Source organism: Gasterosteus aculeatus, chromosome 6, assembly GCF_964276395.1.
Source record: "Gasterosteus aculeatus chromosome 6, fGasAcu3.hap1.1, whole genome shotgun sequence".
Lineage (NCBI taxonomy): Eukaryota > Metazoa > Chordata > Actinopteri > Perciformes > Gasterosteidae > Gasterosteus > Gasterosteus aculeatus.
Window position 1 is genome coordinate 11,367,326 of NC_135693.1, and position 16,825 is coordinate 11,384,150.

The 16,825-nt window shown below is 41.5% G+C and overlaps 1 protein-coding gene and 1 pseudogene across 3 annotated transcripts; both read left to right on the top strand.

Annotated features, from left to right (window-relative positions):
• Positions 1 to 25: 25 nt before the first annotated feature.
• LOC144383013 (ATP-binding cassette sub-family C member 2-like) lies at positions 26 to 3,420 on the top strand. 2 transcript variants are annotated; one of them, XM_078105004.1, is made up of 5 exons: positions 26 to 132; positions 1,669 to 1,908; positions 2,037 to 2,221; positions 2,982 to 3,047; positions 3,283 to 3,420. In XM_078105004.1, exons 2-4 carry the CDS (start codon positions 1,696 to 1,698, stop codon positions 2,983 to 2,985), a joined length of 402 nt encoding a protein of 133 aa, XP_077961130.1. In that variant the 5' UTR covers positions 26 to 132; positions 1,669 to 1,695; the 3' UTR covers positions 2,986 to 3,047; positions 3,283 to 3,420. The 2 variants fall into 2 exon arrangements, with proteins under 2 accessions (XP_077961130.1, XP_077961129.1); XM_078105003.1 differs by lacking the exon at positions 26 to 132 and adding an exon at positions 588 to 687.
• Positions 3,421 to 4,322: 902 nt separating this feature from the next.
• On the top strand, positions 4,323 to 9,928 carry LOC120820196 (ATP-binding cassette sub-family C member 2-like; annotated as a pseudogene). The gene is made up of 11 exons (XR_013468015.1): positions 4,323 to 4,585; positions 5,289 to 5,465; positions 6,030 to 6,213; positions 6,356 to 6,491; positions 6,714 to 6,816; positions 6,902 to 7,073; positions 7,753 to 7,908; positions 8,131 to 8,406; positions 8,503 to 8,747; positions 8,809 to 8,857; positions 9,872 to 9,928. The product of XR_013468015.1 is annotated as an ATP-binding cassette sub-family C member 2-like (transcript).
• Positions 9,929 to 16,825: the final 6,897 nt, after the last annotated feature.

Consider the following 16,825-nt stretch of genomic DNA (forward strand, 5'->3'; position numbering starts at 1 on the left):
GAAATTATTGTGTTTTTAATGCAACAGGACTGAGCAGTGCTGCAGCCGCCATTAGAGCAGAATGTTTTCAAGTTGCCATGTGTCGAGGGAATTTCTCACAAGGATATTATGCACTAATTTCCACTGCACCATGTAGGTGACATATTTATTTTCATGTTATACTATCGTTCTGTGTGTCTAAAAAAGTGACTAAACAAAGAATATGGAAAAGCAGAAGTGGTCTGCTTTTCCATATTCCATATGGAACATATTCCATATTCATATACATGCTTCATCTAGACTCGTTGAAATTATTAATCATGGGTTTTAGGAGTTTTGAGTGATGTTACTATCTTAGGTTTCATTCATATCTAACGCTACAGATGTAAGAAAGATTATAGTCAGTGAACTTACGATGTGGATCAATTCGACAATAAAGGGCACTGACATTACAGTAAAATACAATGTAAAATACAATGTCATAATAGACACATCAGCATTTTCAATATCACTTGGATACGATACTTAATCGTTAAATTTTTTCCCATCATGAATTTGAATTTGCTTTGTCAATTTTTGTAAAAAACAACAACAACAACATGACATCCTTTCCAACCCCCGGGACTCTCGTGGCATTACAACTAAACTGCAACCCAGTAACATGTTACAACACGGTGAAGCATGAAACAGACCTTTGATCCCATCAAGGTAAATATCATGGGGTTGATTCAAAAGCCAGCTTTGTGGGGTCATCTGAATGACTAAGAAAAATATTGAACTTGGAATGATGAACACCTGACCAAGGTTTATCGGAGTCAGGTTATTCAGTTACTTCACAAAACTTACTTCTTGTAAAAGAAGTATGGGGTCTATTATCTTTCAAGTCAAATATACACATTAGACAGCATTGTAGTTCTGTGTTAAAGATGAGCGATCTCTTAACGCATTTTGTCAAAATCCAAGTTTAAATTATTTCTCTACTTTCTTCTAAATTAATGTAACAGGTAACTAATACATACACATTAGAATAACAATTATGGAAAATGATGCGAGAAATCATCTAATGAATTGGGATGTGGCTTTAGGTATAGACAGCTTTAGTGTAAATCCCTGTTAAGAAAATAACTGGACTACAGTGCAAAACGTATTAAGACTTCGCTAACAGGCTATGATCTCACTAGTACAGAAGGTCATGTTATCAAATTCAGTTATATTTAGCTTTTCTTTGTATACTAATGGATTGTCCTCACTTGTCCAAGGCTATCCTCTGGGTTTGCCACCCAATGAGTAAGACATATTACCATGCAACCATGTAAATTAATTACTACACAATAAATTGAAAGCTCCGTATGTAACTACGGTTCTATGAATCCTGGATGACCGCCAGAGGCAGTGCTTCACACTGGATCTTCTGTCTCGCGCTTGCGCAGGTTGAGTCTTTGTACGGCAATTAGCATCCGTCCCCAGGTTTTAACATCACATTGTGACAGAAGGTTAATGTGTGCAGTGTTTATATGATTTTAATGACTATGAATTGTGTTTGATTCAAATTGCATTCACTTCTTCTAATATGTTAATGTAATAACTAATATCTAATAACACACAAACTATAATTCTAACACTAAACATTATTACACATACTATAACTTCCCTGACTAGGGGAGCACTTCTGACTTAAATCCCTAACAGTACAAGCGGCCCCTGGTCCAGGAGGACATGTGGGAGCTGAGCGACGCAGAAAGCACCGCTCTCATCAACCAGCGCTTTCAGTATTCCATGGAGTCAGAGCTGCGTGCTGCTCGGGTCCGGTTCCAAAACAAGTTGAAAAAGCAACGGGAAACGAGCAAAGAGAAATCCCCAGAGGAGGCCTTTCAAAATGGCCTCTCCAACAATCTGGGGAAAGGCATCAGTCATGATGTGCTGATGATGGTAGGAATGTGCAGAGAGAATAGCTCGACACACATGAACATCACATTCTATTGCACCTTTCAGTACTGCTATTGATTCAGGTGGTCCAGATGTATTGATCCGCACTTCAAAACGTTTTTTTTCTTCAGGAGGAAAAGGGAACAAAAGGAGATGAAAAGAAGAACAAAAAGGACAAAAAGAAAGAGGAAAAAGACCACCCCAATTCATGGCTGATTTCCACCATCTACAAGACCTTTAAAGGGGTGCTGTTTGAATCTGCTTTGTTCAAACTTCTGACGGACCTGCTGGCTTTTGTCAGTCCTCAACTCCTAAAGTGAGTCGAGTTTTAACAAAGAACAACCTCTCTCAGGCACTTATATGTTTCCAGGTTTCCTGCAGCTTTTTATTGATAGTGATTTGAAACTATTTTGCTGCAGATGAGAAACAAAAAAGACAGAACAGAACACCAAACCAAAACCTGCTCATCGGAAACTAATATAGTGTCCTGCTTCCTGCTGTTCAGCAATAATGACCCCAACATGAAAAAACTTCCAAATAGATGTTGAACTATGAGCATAGCTTAGAAGGCCAGAGGACACAAAGCAATTTCTGACTTAGTCTTTGCAAACATGTAATATTGGTGTTTTAATAAATCACGTTTTTACCCTTTCAGCTATACCCGGAAACCTTTTTACAAATGTGATATATTTGTTTACTGGGTCACAAGTTCTTTTAGTGCTTTGTGCAGAAATGTTCTGAATATTTAGCACTTAAGAAACCCTGTTGAACCTTATGAGTTTTTGATATACTGATTATTTAGAGAAGAGACCACTGAAACCCCAGATACAATTCTTTTTTTAACAAGTGCTTGGTCAGCCACTGTCTCACCTCCAACAGCCACGTAATCATCGATGCAAACACCTTAGTCTGACCTTTACTGCAACTATGGCTCTTAATGTCTTTCCCTGCTTTCACCACATAGGTGGTGTTTTTACATGTGATGCTTGAAATGATCCCTACTCCTGCCTGGAGATTTATTAATCATTCTAATAAGAATTGAATAGCTGCTGAGTTACATGTCATCTTCTTTTCAGATAGAGAACATGAAGTTCAAAGACAAGCGACTGAAGATAATGAATGAAATCCTTAATGGGATCAAGGTGAGTTGGTGGTGGTTGGTGTAAGAACACCACCTCTGCCTCCATTCCGAGTTAAACAATTGAGCCCGACTGGGGACTCTAGTGAAGGCCTTCCTCAGATGGAGGGATGTTATTACTCGCTAAAAGGCTTGAATGTTATTCCTAAGTGCTTCTTTCCTACAGCCCCTACATTGACTACTGCTCCCTCACACTTGGTTCAATGTGTCCCCCTCTTTGCCTTCTCGTCTGCCACCAGATTCTGAAGCTGTATGCGTGGGAGACATCATTCCAGGCACAGGTTGACGGCATCAGGGGGGAAGAACTGAAAGTCATGAGGAAATTGTCCTACTTGACGTCTGTTTCCACCTTCATCTGTTAAGGAGCTTTGCAAAAAGGCGATAAGGTCTTATGGAAAAGAAAATATAATTCCGTCTTTTTATTTGCAAGGTTTCTCTGGCCACATTTGCAGTTTTTGTAGGCGTAAGCCCAGACAACGTGCTGACCGCTGAGAAAGCTTTCACTTCCATCTCCCTATTCAACATCCTTCGATTTCCACTGACCATGCTGTGCATGCTCATCGCTGCCATCGTGCAAGTAAGGAAAAACAACGACCGGTACACACACACATTACATGTAATTTAGCTGATCCTTTTATCCAAAGCGACTCACAATAAGTCCATTTCAACCATAAGGATACAAACTCATGAGAACAAGAAACAAAGAAGTGCAATTTCATTAAATAAGCCGATCTACATCTTGCTATAGTTGAATAGTTGAAATGAGCCATTATAAGTACAATTTCAAGCGCTACAAGCTGTTAGTTTTATTTATTACAAGCAGTTTGACAGATGCAGAGTGGAGTGTGCGGGTTGGAATGTAGAGTTTGACCATGTCCTGGATGTAGACTGGACCCGATCCATTCACAGTGTGGTACAGGAGTACCAATGTTTTGAACTGGATGCGGGCAGACTGCCACTGGCAGTCAACCTCGGCTTTAACACAGAGTTGCCAAAGTTAACAGTCAGATCCTGTGTAGGAGAATTTTTTCTAGCAAAAAGAAGTAGTTCAGTCTTGTCAGAGTCAATTTTAAGATGGTGGGTGGACATCCACTCAGAGATGTCAGTCAGACAGGCCGAGTGAGGGAAAGAGAGAATTAGTTGTCATCAGGGTGTCATCGGCATAGCTGTGGTAGGAGAAGCCATGCGAGCAAATTTATTTCACTCTTTGTTCACCTGCTACATTCTGCTATCACCATATGTGATGGTTCCTTTGCTTGGGAAAGAGAAGCAGAGCCTCTGCTGAAAAAGTAAGTTTGTTGTGTCAAGCACAATATTGCACATTTGGATAGGACACTGTATGGCTGCTAAACATTCTATTCGTCCAAACTCTTTTTTTGAATGTTAATCATATTTATTTGATGCATGTTTGCCAGTATTTCCTTGGATATAAAGCCAGGTAAGCTGGTAGCAGTAGTGGGAGCTGTAGGCTCAGGAAAGTCCTCGCTCATGTCAGCCCTGCTTGGAGAGATGTACAGCAACAAAGGATTTATCAACATTCAGGTAACACCTTATATCTGTGTCTTCATATCTGTCAAGCAATAATACTGAAGCGTGTTTAGCGGGATTGTATGTTTAAAAAATTCATTTTAGGGCTGACCATCATCTGACCAACATCATACCATCAGATTTTCATGGGTTTATTTCCGTTTGTCTCGAAGGGTTACATCACATAGAAAACCAACCAATTTGATGATTAACAATGTACAATAGCTCTGCACAGCAGTAGTAACAATCATCAATGATTAAAATACAATCGCCTTAAAGGTGTATAACCCGCAAGTTATATCTCTCTATCTATCTAGATCTATATTTACAACAAAATACACTACAATGGAACCAAAACACAATTTGAGAAAAACAAATTCATCTGAGTCCATGTTCCATGTTCTCTTGATAATGTAATTCAGGATAATGTAATTCAGGATGTAAATAATAATAATTGAGAAACCCCCTTTTCAAGTCCACTTCAAAGTTGTGCATTGATGTGATCAAAGTAGGATTCTTATATTGAAATGTGTTTACATCAGAGTCTAAAAACAAAACAATGCAGGAGTATTACCTTATGTTAAATAACTGAGTCAATGTAAAACAATAGTATAGTGTATTTATTTGTTTTTGGCCTTTGAATTGAGAGCATCGGGGGCTGGACAACAGTGTGTTCAGGAAGAGTTCCATGTCTGACTGTTATTGTGTTTATGTCCAGGGTTCCCTCGCCTTTGTTCCACAACAAACCTGGATCCAAAACGCCACACTGAGGGATAACATCCTGTTTGGCTCCTCCCATGAGGACAGGAGGTTCCAGGGGGTCATCCAGGCCTGTGCCTTGGCTCCTGACCTGGAGCTGCTGCAGGGTGGTGACCTCACGGAGATTGGAGAGAAAGTAAGATTCCAGGATAGAGAACACAAACACAAATACACATAGATAGATATCTCTCCTACACCTACACCTTTTTGACTCCTGTTTAGTGTTTAAACCGAAGGATGTGAATTAAACCTTTGTTTACATTTTGAACCTGGTGTCCTCGCAATACTTGAACCACCCCGTTGAGAGCGGCGCTGCCTCTCATGACATCACAATACAGTCAGGCTGACATTTATTTATTAGATGACCCATTGTCAGCTGTAGATTCTCACGTAGGAAAGCATCTGTTCGATGAAGTAATTGGACCCAATGGGCTACTAAAAGACAAGGTTTGTGCTGAGCTCACATTATGCATTGATCACGAATACATGGAAATAACTCTTATTTCAATGTTGTTTAATTGAAGGAACGTGATATATGTGTGGTAGTATTTGTAATAGACAGTGTACGATGTGAATAAGGGAAGTAATTATGATACAAATGTGAATGTGTGCATTTACAGTCGTTTCCATATTCTTGAATATTTTGTTTTACTGTCATGAGTAAATTATGATTTCACATTTGAGGTATTTGTTTGTACAGACTCGGATCCTGGTGACTCACGGAGTGAGCTTCCTGCCATACGTAGATGAAATAGTGGTCTTGGTGAATGGAGAGGTTTCTGAGGTTGGATCCTACAACAGCCTTCGAGCTAGCAGGGGAGCCTTTTCTGAATTTCTGGACACATATGCAAAAGATCAAAGAAAACAGACCCCTTCAGAGTCAAGTAATTACACATTTCTTTCACTGCAATTTGAGTGTAACCATTTTGTGAACGACAAAAGTAAACTGTTGCTTGAATGTATTGATGAGTTAATGTGATTAGAAAATTTAAGAAATGTGTATGACGTGTGAACTTATTCATTCAGATCATTACGAGGACGTCGCAGATGTGGAGCTCATACCCGAAAGAGAGGAAACGCTACCCGACTCTCCTCTGGAGGATACCGTTTCTCTTACGCTCAAGAGAGAGAACAGCATCCGTCGCAGCCAGCGCCAGGGCAGGTCAGAGCAAAGAAACAAATTGGTGGGCGACAGGAGACAGCTTGTATGACCGAGTGAGGATTAATGTGAGGGCAGTGGACTTCTGGTAGAAAACATGAGCAAGTCTCTGCAATTACAAGATCTCATGTCCAAATTGTATCTCCCACAGCACTTGTTGTTCTCATGCACTCACAAAGTATGTGTTTGTTTTCTTTACTTATTTGGCATTTTTATTTTCTCCAGTGTCAGACTAAGAACAAATAGCTCTCTGAAAAAATCAGACGATGTCAGTGATTTAAAGAAAGGCCAGAGGCTGATAGAGAAGGAAGCTATGGAAACAGGAAAGGTAATACAAGTTCTGTTTCTCATTAGCACAAATGATACAAAAATAGATCATTTTTCTCAGCCGGTTTTCTCTCTTTTGTGTCCAGAGGAAGTTCTCAGTGTACCTGGAGTACCTGCGTGCCATGGGCTGGGGATACACTGTCATGGTCTTTCTGGTTTACTTCACTGCATTCAAGGCTGCTTAACAACATACTTCGGGGTCCCATGGTATTCTTCGACACCACACCTATTGGAAGAGTGGTCAACCGCTTCGCAAAGGTAGAATTCATCATTTGACTGAACTAAAAATTCATCACTTTTTTCCCTTTTTCTTTCTATTGTACGGACATTTCTTCTTACCCTTGTAATTTCAGTTGGTTTGCATGAAGTCATCTCAGTTGTAGGCCTGATATGACAGAAAAATCCACTGGACTGCGGCTGTTTTGCTACTGTAAAAAAATATCAACTTGGCACTCAAAATGTATTGCCATGGAGACTCCGTGGCTCCTAGTGAAAAGGGAAAAAAGTGGAGGCACTTGAAGCCATCTCATTTTTATCCTATGTGATTCTCCATTTAATTCAAATGTGTGCTGGCCAAACTCCAATTCCACAGATCTTAAGGAACACCTCTTGATCCATTGATATTTTCTTTTTCTCTGGGTGCACCGTAATAACTTTTTATGTGGGCCATGCCCGTATCGCATTACAATCCCTGTTATAATGCATAATAGTGTGATTATAACTTACTCCAAGTGGTCCGTGGGTGCTTTAAGTATTTATTTCCTAGAGCATAGACCTATTGACCAATTTTTGTTATATATGCTTGTGAGTCGTTAAGCTTTAAGCAGATTTTAAAGAATTTAAGTATGTTTGAATTACGCATTATAAGTATTGCCATCATTGAAAGGGTTTCCGAACATTTCAATGATGTCTAACTTTTCCATCACTTGTTTTAAAGGACATTTTCACAGTGGATGAAGCCATTCCACAGTCCTTCCGCTCCTGGCTCCTGTGTCTGCTCGGCGTGCTGGGAACGCTGTTTGTAATCTGTCTGGCCACTCCTTTCTTCACCATCGTCATTATTCCTCTGACCGTGCTCTATTACTTTGTACAGGTAAGCTGACAAACGTAGTAGAAACACGACCACAGAAATGAGATTGAAGAAGAGAAAGCGTATCTAACTAAAGATTGTGTTTTGCACAAATAAAGCATACATTTTTCTTCTGGGAATAAATACAGCCATACGCTGTAAACACCTTGTTTAAAATAGGTCTCCATCCATAAATGAAACCATCCAATGTTTCCTGTTGATTCCTTTCTCCCTCTACACACTCAGCGCTTCTACGTGGCGACTTCCAGGCAGTTGCGTCGGCTGGACTCAGTGTCTCGCTCTCCGATATACTCACACTTCAGTGAGACTGTGTCGGGTCTGTCAGTGATAAGAGCCTACGGACATCAAGAAAGGTTTCTTAAACACAATGAAACAATTATTGATGAAAACCTCAAGAGCCTCTACCCGTGGATAGTGTCGAACAGGTCAGACGCCAACAACTCACTGTTTTCCTCTCTACTCTTAAGACTCACTTGTTCTTCTCCACCTGTATTGTCCTATGTGTGTATCCTTTTATTTGCTTTTGAACCCAGGTATAGAACTATATGATCTATAATGTATTTTTTATTAAATTGTTTTTAAAATAAATAAATACAGAAATACATTTTTGGTGGTATAGTAATTCTAACAACGCGATGGGATCTATTTCCTTTGCAGGTGACCCAGACCCTCAACTGGTTGGTGAGGATGACATCAGAGCTGGAAAACAACATCGTTGCCGTGGAGAGAGTGAGCGAATACAGTGGGCTGGAGAACGAGGTCTGTTGTATTGAGAGCTTTTTTATCTCTGGATGGTGTTAAATTGGAGCTTTTGTTTTTTCCTTGACTTTTAATATGTCCATATCCGTAGCTCTGGTCTGGATTAGACAGGCGCCTGAACTGCTCCACCATTTTCGCAACTACCGACCTGGTGCTTCATGGAATCACCTGTGACATCAACAGCACGGAGAAGGTGTGTGTGTGTGTGTGTGTGCATGTCTCTGCAACAAGCCTGTAGGATTTATCAGAGGGTACATTTTAAATTGAACAGTGTTTAATACAATACTATTCTATCAATATTCTTTGAAATATTTCAAATATGTATTTAGAGCAATACCATAGTATAATATTAAACAGCTGATTCTGTTTAGTTACAGTATGTAGATAATGTTTAGAATTTGCATCAATCCTCAACTTCTGAAAATTCAAAGCGTTACAAATTTGACATTAGAAAAACAGCGCAGTGTCAAATTTAAGACCTTGACTAGAAACTAAAAAGCACCTCATTTTGAGTACCTTCACCTTTTGTGCTTTTTTCATCTTCTTCATCATCTTTCCTCCTGCCTGCTCTCAGTTGCTTTTCTTTGCAGGATTTTTGACCTATTTTCATTTTTTTTTTCATTTTTCTTTTGCTTTATTGGTTGTTTGAAATCTTGAATTCCTCATCATTCACTGTGTTATTGTCTGCAGTGTGCAAACATGCACAGCTAACAACATACAGCCTCTGATGTTATGGCAGTGCCTGCAACAAGCCAGAGAGGATATAATCATGCTATAGTCATGGTCCCTCATAAGGGTTTTCATCCTGTGTCCTAGTTCCTTTCCCTCGCTGGCATGTTTTCACTGATGGGCCTGTTTTATAAGACAGCTACAGTTAGACCCACTCCAAGAAACACTACCGATGTTTCTAAAAAGCTATAAAAGGCTCTGTAGCGGGTTTTATAAAGGCCACCTGCCATTCATGTGAAAAAGCCTCAAATTACAGTTCTGCCTTGAATATCAGTTTTTATAGAATTATAAAACACTCTTCTGCCTGTAGAAACAGACTAGTGTTTTTAAACTGTATGAGAGGTGCATTGGCACAGTTTTTAGATTTATATTTTGGTTTGGATGGGGTTTAAAATGCTAATAGAGTTGTACCACTTTTGTTTCTTTGTTTTTTTATGTTTTATGTGAACAATTATTTTCTGTGTCCCCCTGCTACCAGATTGGTATAGTCGGCCGCACTGGAAATCGAAAATAAATCGTACTCTTCTGAAAACTATTTTTTCAGTGAGTACAAAGCCTTTTACTTTTAGTTGGGTTAAAAAAAGTACACACACAGTTAACCCACGGGTAAATTGCACAGAATCAACTCAAGTGTATTTCTTTTATTCACGGGTATTCACAAGACTTAATAACTAGAGGCTCGTCGCCCTGATCTCTGTAGCCATGAAGTCCTTTGAATGGATAGTCCTATCCCACCTGAAAACCCCCACCAACCCCCTCCTGGACCACCTGCAGTTCGCCTACGGAGCCAACAGGTCTGTAGACGATGCTGTCAACATGGCCCTCCAGTATCTGCACTCCCCAGGAACCTACGCCAGGATCTGGTTTGTGGACCTCAGCTCTGCTTTCAACACCATCATCCCGTCTCTGCTGCAGAAGAAACTCTCTCAAACTCCACCTGCAAGTGAATCACAGACATCTGGCAGGAAGCAGCACGTGAAGCTGGGGAAACATGTCTCAGCCTCTCGGACCATCAGCACCGGTTCCCCCCAAGGCTACGTTCTTTCCCCTCTGCTCTTCTCCCTGTACACCAACAGCAGCTCTTCTAGCCACCAGTCCGTCAAGCCCCTGAGGTTTGCGGATGGCACCACCCTCATTGGACTGATCTCTGGTGGCAATGAGTCTGCCTACTGGCGAGTCCGACCATCTGGTGACGTGGTGCAGCCAAAGCAACTTGGAGCTCAACGCTCTGAAGACAGTGGAGATGGTTGTAGATTTGAGGACGAACGCAGTCCCATCATTCCCCCATCGTCCTGTGTGACTCCCCCGTCACTGCTGTGGATTCCTTCCTGCTGAGGTCCATCAGGACTAAGACCTCCCGCCACACGAACAGTTTCTTCCCGTCGGAAGTCGGACTCATCAACAGAGCCCGGTCCCCCACTGACTGACTCTGACATCCCTCTGCACCGGTCACTTCCATCACACTTCACATGCACATACACATACACTTGTCACTTTCTGTTCGCTGGTGCACTTTTACTTACTTTTTAACTTTTTAAACTTTTTTTTTTTAATTTTTATTTTAAAATTTAAATTCCTATTGCACAATGTTGTCTTATCTGTCTTGTGTTCAATTGTCTTGCACCAACCGTCAAGTCAAATTCCTTGTATGTCTAATATTTTTTGGAAAATAAAGGTTCTGACCCCCGGTGTGGCTCTTTTTTCAGTGTTGGACAGAAGCAGCTGCTGTGTCTGGCGCGGGCGCTGCTGAGGAGGACACGCATCGACAGCAGCTGTGGACCTGGAGACAGACGACCTCATTCAGAACACCATCCGCAAAGAGTTTTCACACTGTACTGTCCTCACCATTGCCCACCGCCTGCACAGCATCATGGACAGCTCCAGGTCAGTTAGTGTCTCCTAATATACCTTGATGAGGTTCATTAAATAAAACACATACAGCTTTTACAATGAAAGAATATTCCCATCTCAAAGTTCTATTTCTCACTGACCAGACATGTTGTTCCATTTACTATATTTGATTATTCAAAGCATTCAAGACCTTTTGATGATGTTGGTTTGAAAGTTAATTCTGAGCAGCATGAAAAAAGCAGTTAGTAAAGCAGATTTCCACTTTTTGAACCCTTTGAACGTCATGCATGTAACTTTACATGTTCAAACTCATTATTCTAAGCACTTTTAGGACTTTTAGGTTATAGTTGTCCAAACAAACAATGCAATGATTTTGAATAGTGTGCTTCCAAGTATTCAGTTTGAAAGATCCCCCATGGACCTGGAAAGACTAGACATAAGTCTAATAGAAGTTACATTTACAACCATGTAAATAAGGTAAGGCTGGATGGAACGCACACATGGATCACAGCTACAACAAAAAGCTTTGTTGATTCTGTTGACATTTTTAAGCCATGACGTCATCTCCTCTTTCAAAGCAGACCAACTTACTCATACACACGAACAGCTTTCTGTGTTTGCGGTTCGTGTTGAACTGGTGTCTGGTATCAATTTACCTCTGGAATGGTATTTTCAAAAAAACGTGAATACCACATGAACAAAACCTGGCGTTTCAACACAGTACCACAAAAATGTGTTCCGTGGTCATGTACTGTCCATGTACCGTCACTTATTCAAACTCATGAGTGCCTAAAACTAACCTAATTTGACATGGTTACGGGTCTCTGTCCAGAGAAAGCAAAGGCAACGAGAGGAAAAGTGGAAACCTACAGAACACAAATTCACTTTTTTGGGGGGGGTGGACCCTCCCAATTACATTTACTACATTTGATTATTCAAAGCATTCAAGACCTTTTGTCAATGTTGGTTTGAAAGTTCATTCTGAGCAGCATAAAAACAGCAGTTACTTGTTTGTTTTGAAGCCTTTAAACGTCATGCATGTAACTTTACATGTTTAAACTCCATTGTTATAAGCACTTTCAGGTTATAGTTGTCCAAACATTGCAATGATTTTGAATACTTGTGTGCTTGTCAATTTTTTTTAATTTTTTTATTTGATTTTGTCCCAAACAAACCAAGTCAGCTTTTGCGGCCACATCTATTAGACTCTGGGTGAGAGGTGGAGTGGGAGTATGAATGGATTAATTCATTTTATAATACGGGTGGATGAAATCCAGCGTTCCGATTGGTTGAGAGTGAGTCACGGGGGGTGCATTATTAAAGCAATACGGTACGAGAGGCTGTACTTTAGCAACCCTAGAATGTTGTTTATCATACATACAGTAGTCTTTGTATTGACTTTGTTTGACAGTCCTTTTACTAACATCTGAGGAAATGTCAGGTAGTGTGTAAAGAACCCCGAAGTGGTTTTTCATTCAGTCATCAAATTTATCTTATGCATTTCCCCTTTACTTCCCTCCCTGGAGGTCACCTGCATAGAGCTCATCCTCCCATTTTATTTCATTAAAACATCAATCTTGATCTGGAGCATATGCATCATGCCTTTAAAATAGACAATTCCTAGGCAGTTTTTCCGTTTCATTCAGGGATCACCCACATGGAAAAACATCTACATCGATGAGCGGATGGTTACGTCAACCAATCATCCTTTCTTAAACCCAATTTGGTCATTTGGTTGACCAAATCTAACGTCCTAATAGGTGGGGAGGGACACTATGTTGAACTACCTCTCTTGGGAATGTACTGCAGTCACACTAGTCGTCACTTTGAAAAACAGAGTGAAGACAACCCACGTTATTTTTCGCAGGGCTCATATGTATTAGTTAAAGATAAGATCCGACTTCAAAACAGGAGCCGCAGTGCAGTAAACATTATAAACATCCCACATTCATTTATGAATTTTACTGTTCGAGAGTTGCCGGCCCTCCGCTTCGCAACGTGGAGCCTAAGCTGGCTTTTGCAGTGTTGAAATGTGGCCGTCTTTATGGGCACCTTCTGTGCAGCACCACGTTGTGCAAAATAGATGGTAGAAGGGCAATTTCAATCCAAATGTCTCCATTGAAAAAAAAGCACATTGCAGCAGCCTTGTGTCCTTTGTGAAAATAATTCCGTGATATAATAACTTACGCAACTACACACTTTGAAGAGACAACCATAGATTGTGTGACCATTTGAGTGATACAGATAGGAAATACTGTCTGTTTCAAGGTGTTTGGAGATTTACTGCTGTAATATGCATCGTTGTTGCTGAATGCATCATTTTATGTCAATTAACTAATCCTTGTAATGGTAAAAATGTATGTAACCCTTCAAAATGTTTCATTGAACGAACAAGGTTATAAATTGCAAGTGCTGGGATGGTGTGGCTATGAAAAATAATTGTAGCTGGAGTGTCTCACACTGATAAGATGCCAGTCTCCTGGCTGTAGAGACACAACAAGTTGGTTTGGAGGCTACCTGTATGGATAAGAACTGCCTGGCCCTGTTCTGAGAGGAGGAAGCTTCGTGGTAGTCTACTGAGCACGTAGCTGTGGTGATCTTTTTTCCCTTGCAAGGAAATAAACGGAGAAAGACATATTTGACTGTGAGCCTTTATTCTTATTTACCGAAAAATTTTCAACAACATCCTAGATGTGAATTTCAGGAAACATTTATTGCCAACAATGTGATGCTATGGGTTGGTAGAATAAGGCTATGGGTTAGTTTGAAATAAAAGAATAAAAGTTAAAGTTAAAAAATACTTAAAAATTAAAAAATAAAGTACACTAGCAAACAGGAAGTGACAAAAGTGACAAGTGAAAGTGACGTGTGCAGTATGAAAGAAAGTGACCGGTGGAATGTCAGAGTCAGTCAGTGGGGGGCCGGCTCTGTTGATGAGTCCGACTGCCGACGGGAAGAAACTGTTTATGTGGCAGGAGGTTTTAGTCCTGATGGACCTCAACCTCCTGCCAGATGGAAGGGGCACAAACAGGTTTTGTCCGGGGTGAGAGGGGTCGGCCGCGATCTTTTTAGCCCACTTCAGGGTCCTAGAAGCGAACAAGTCCTGCAGGGACGGCAGATTGCAGCCAATCACCCTCTCTGCAGAGCGGATGACACGCTGCAGCCTGCCCTTGTCCTTGGCTGTGGCTGCAGCGTACCAGACGGTGATGGAGGAGCAGAGGATGGACTCGATGATGGCCGTGTAGAAGTGGACCATCATCGTCTTTGGCAGGTTGAATTTCTTCAGCTGCCTCAGGAAGAACCACTTCTACTGAGCCTTCTTGGTGATGGAGCTGATGTTTAGCTCCCACTTTAGGTCCTGGATGATGGTGGAGCCCAGGAAACGGAAGGAATCCACAATAGTGACGGGGGATTTACACAGGGTGATGGGGGAGGGTGGGGCTCTGTTCCTCCGGAAGTCCACAACCATCTCCACTGTCTTTAGAGCGTTGAGCTCCAGGTTGTTCTGACTGCACCACGACACCAGATGGTCAGACTCCCACCTGTAGGCGGACTCATCCCCACCAGAGATCAGTCCAATTAGGGTGGTGTCATCCGCAAACTTCAGGAGCTTGATGAATTTTTATAGGCTTATAGTAAATTTAGGTGAATAAGCAATTTTATTTGACAATTGCATCTGAAAAACAATGTTGTTATGTATAGAAATATTGTATATGCTATTAACCTTATTTAAGAGCAAACATCGGACCTGAAGAATTCTTCCTGGTTTGTTCATTCTTATTATAAAGAACCCCAGACAGTCATGCGTGAGTTTATCCGTAAATTATCCAATAAGTGTTTATAAGTGTTTTCCTGTCACGCACGGGCTGTGGTGTCCATTGTAAACGTAACAAGGAGTCAATTAGCGTGTGTGTGGTGTGCGACGGCTCAATGTAAATGAGCTCTGGGTCGGACAGCTGTGATGAGAAAGGACGGCACTGATTGCGGGACAGTGACTGACCAAAGGAATCGTTCTAGCCGCTACAGAAGGACGGCGGAGGAGGAACCAGCCGGAACCAAAGGACCGACGACAGCGATAATACGAGCACGCTGCAAAGGGACGTGACCGTGCCGAACCTGGAGGACGAGACGTGTGCAGTATTAAAGAAGAAACGTCTCCTCCTCGACAGGTTCGATAGGTCGCAGCTGGCGTGCAGCGTGCGACAACCGCGGGGTGGGGGGGGGTACGCGACTTTACCGGGATCCGCGAGTGGCCGTGGCCGGACTACCGTGGGGGACGGAGCGAGCCGAAGGCGAGATACCGGCAATCCTTACGGATTCCCTCGGTCGGCGACCGACGGACGCTCTTCTTAGTGCAGACTTTGACAGGTAGGGGGACACGCGGCGGGGCGGCCCCTCCTCAGGATGTGTGTGTGTGTGTGTGTGTGTGTGTGTGTGTGTGTGTGTGTGTGTGTGTGTGTCATGAATTGCTGTGCTATTTATTGGGTTGTGCAATAGCTGTGTTCTTTGTCGTGCCAGCAATTGCCGTGCTTTTATTTAGTAGTTGAATTGTCGTGCTGAAGGTTACTATGAATTACTTTGCGGTGCAAGGTGAGTGTGAATGGTTGTGTGTCTCTGTGTTGGCCCTGCGATTGGCTGGCGACCAGTCCAGGGTGTACCCTGTCTATCCCTGCCCGAAGTTGGCTGGGATGGACTCCAGCCCCCCCCCCCCCCCCCCCCCCCGCGACCCCGTGTGCAGGATAAGCGGTTTGACAATGGATGGATGGATGGATGGATGTGAGGTGCTATAGAGAGACGCGTACCATGAATTGTACACTTTGGGTTGCTGTGTTATTGCAGTGGTTGTAGTAGCCTTTCACCTCCATGGTTGTATATGTTGGAGGGTACGGGCCACACCAATAATATGTTTCCTGCAATCCTTCTCTTATAAAATATTACTATAATAAAGGTATTTACGAAATCCTTCAGTCTGGTGATTGTGCTCCCCGGAGATCTGAACTTGGAAGGCCAAGTTCACAAGAGAGACTCGAAATATTGGTGTCCCCATGATCATTTTCTACACCATCATTATCTTCTTTGGAGTATGAACATACATTTCACTTTCACTTTACTGGACACACTTCACACAGTGGCAATATTACCTTCCGAATTACATCACTGGTATATTGGAAAAGAAATGAGCTGGTCAAAGATTTATCTTGTATGAATAAAAAGGCTACATAATATGGTGACAATGACAACCTTTACTTTGTTAAGTACAAAATCATTGAGTTTGCTTAGCCCAAAACCATTGATCAATTAATTTTGTTTAACATTATTGACAATGTTTTTACACGTGTCCTGCAATTAAAACCGTTCTCATTAAATTAGTTATACAAATATGCCACTTAAGTGCAGATGCTTCATTTAGATTGATTGTAATTATTGTTCATGAGTTTGGAGTCACGTTACTATCGTTTTCATTCATATCTAACGCTACAGATGTGACGAAGATTATAGTCAGTGAACTTACAATGTGGTTTTACGATGGGGTGGATGAATTCGACAATAAAGGGCACTGACATGACGTCATTAAAATATG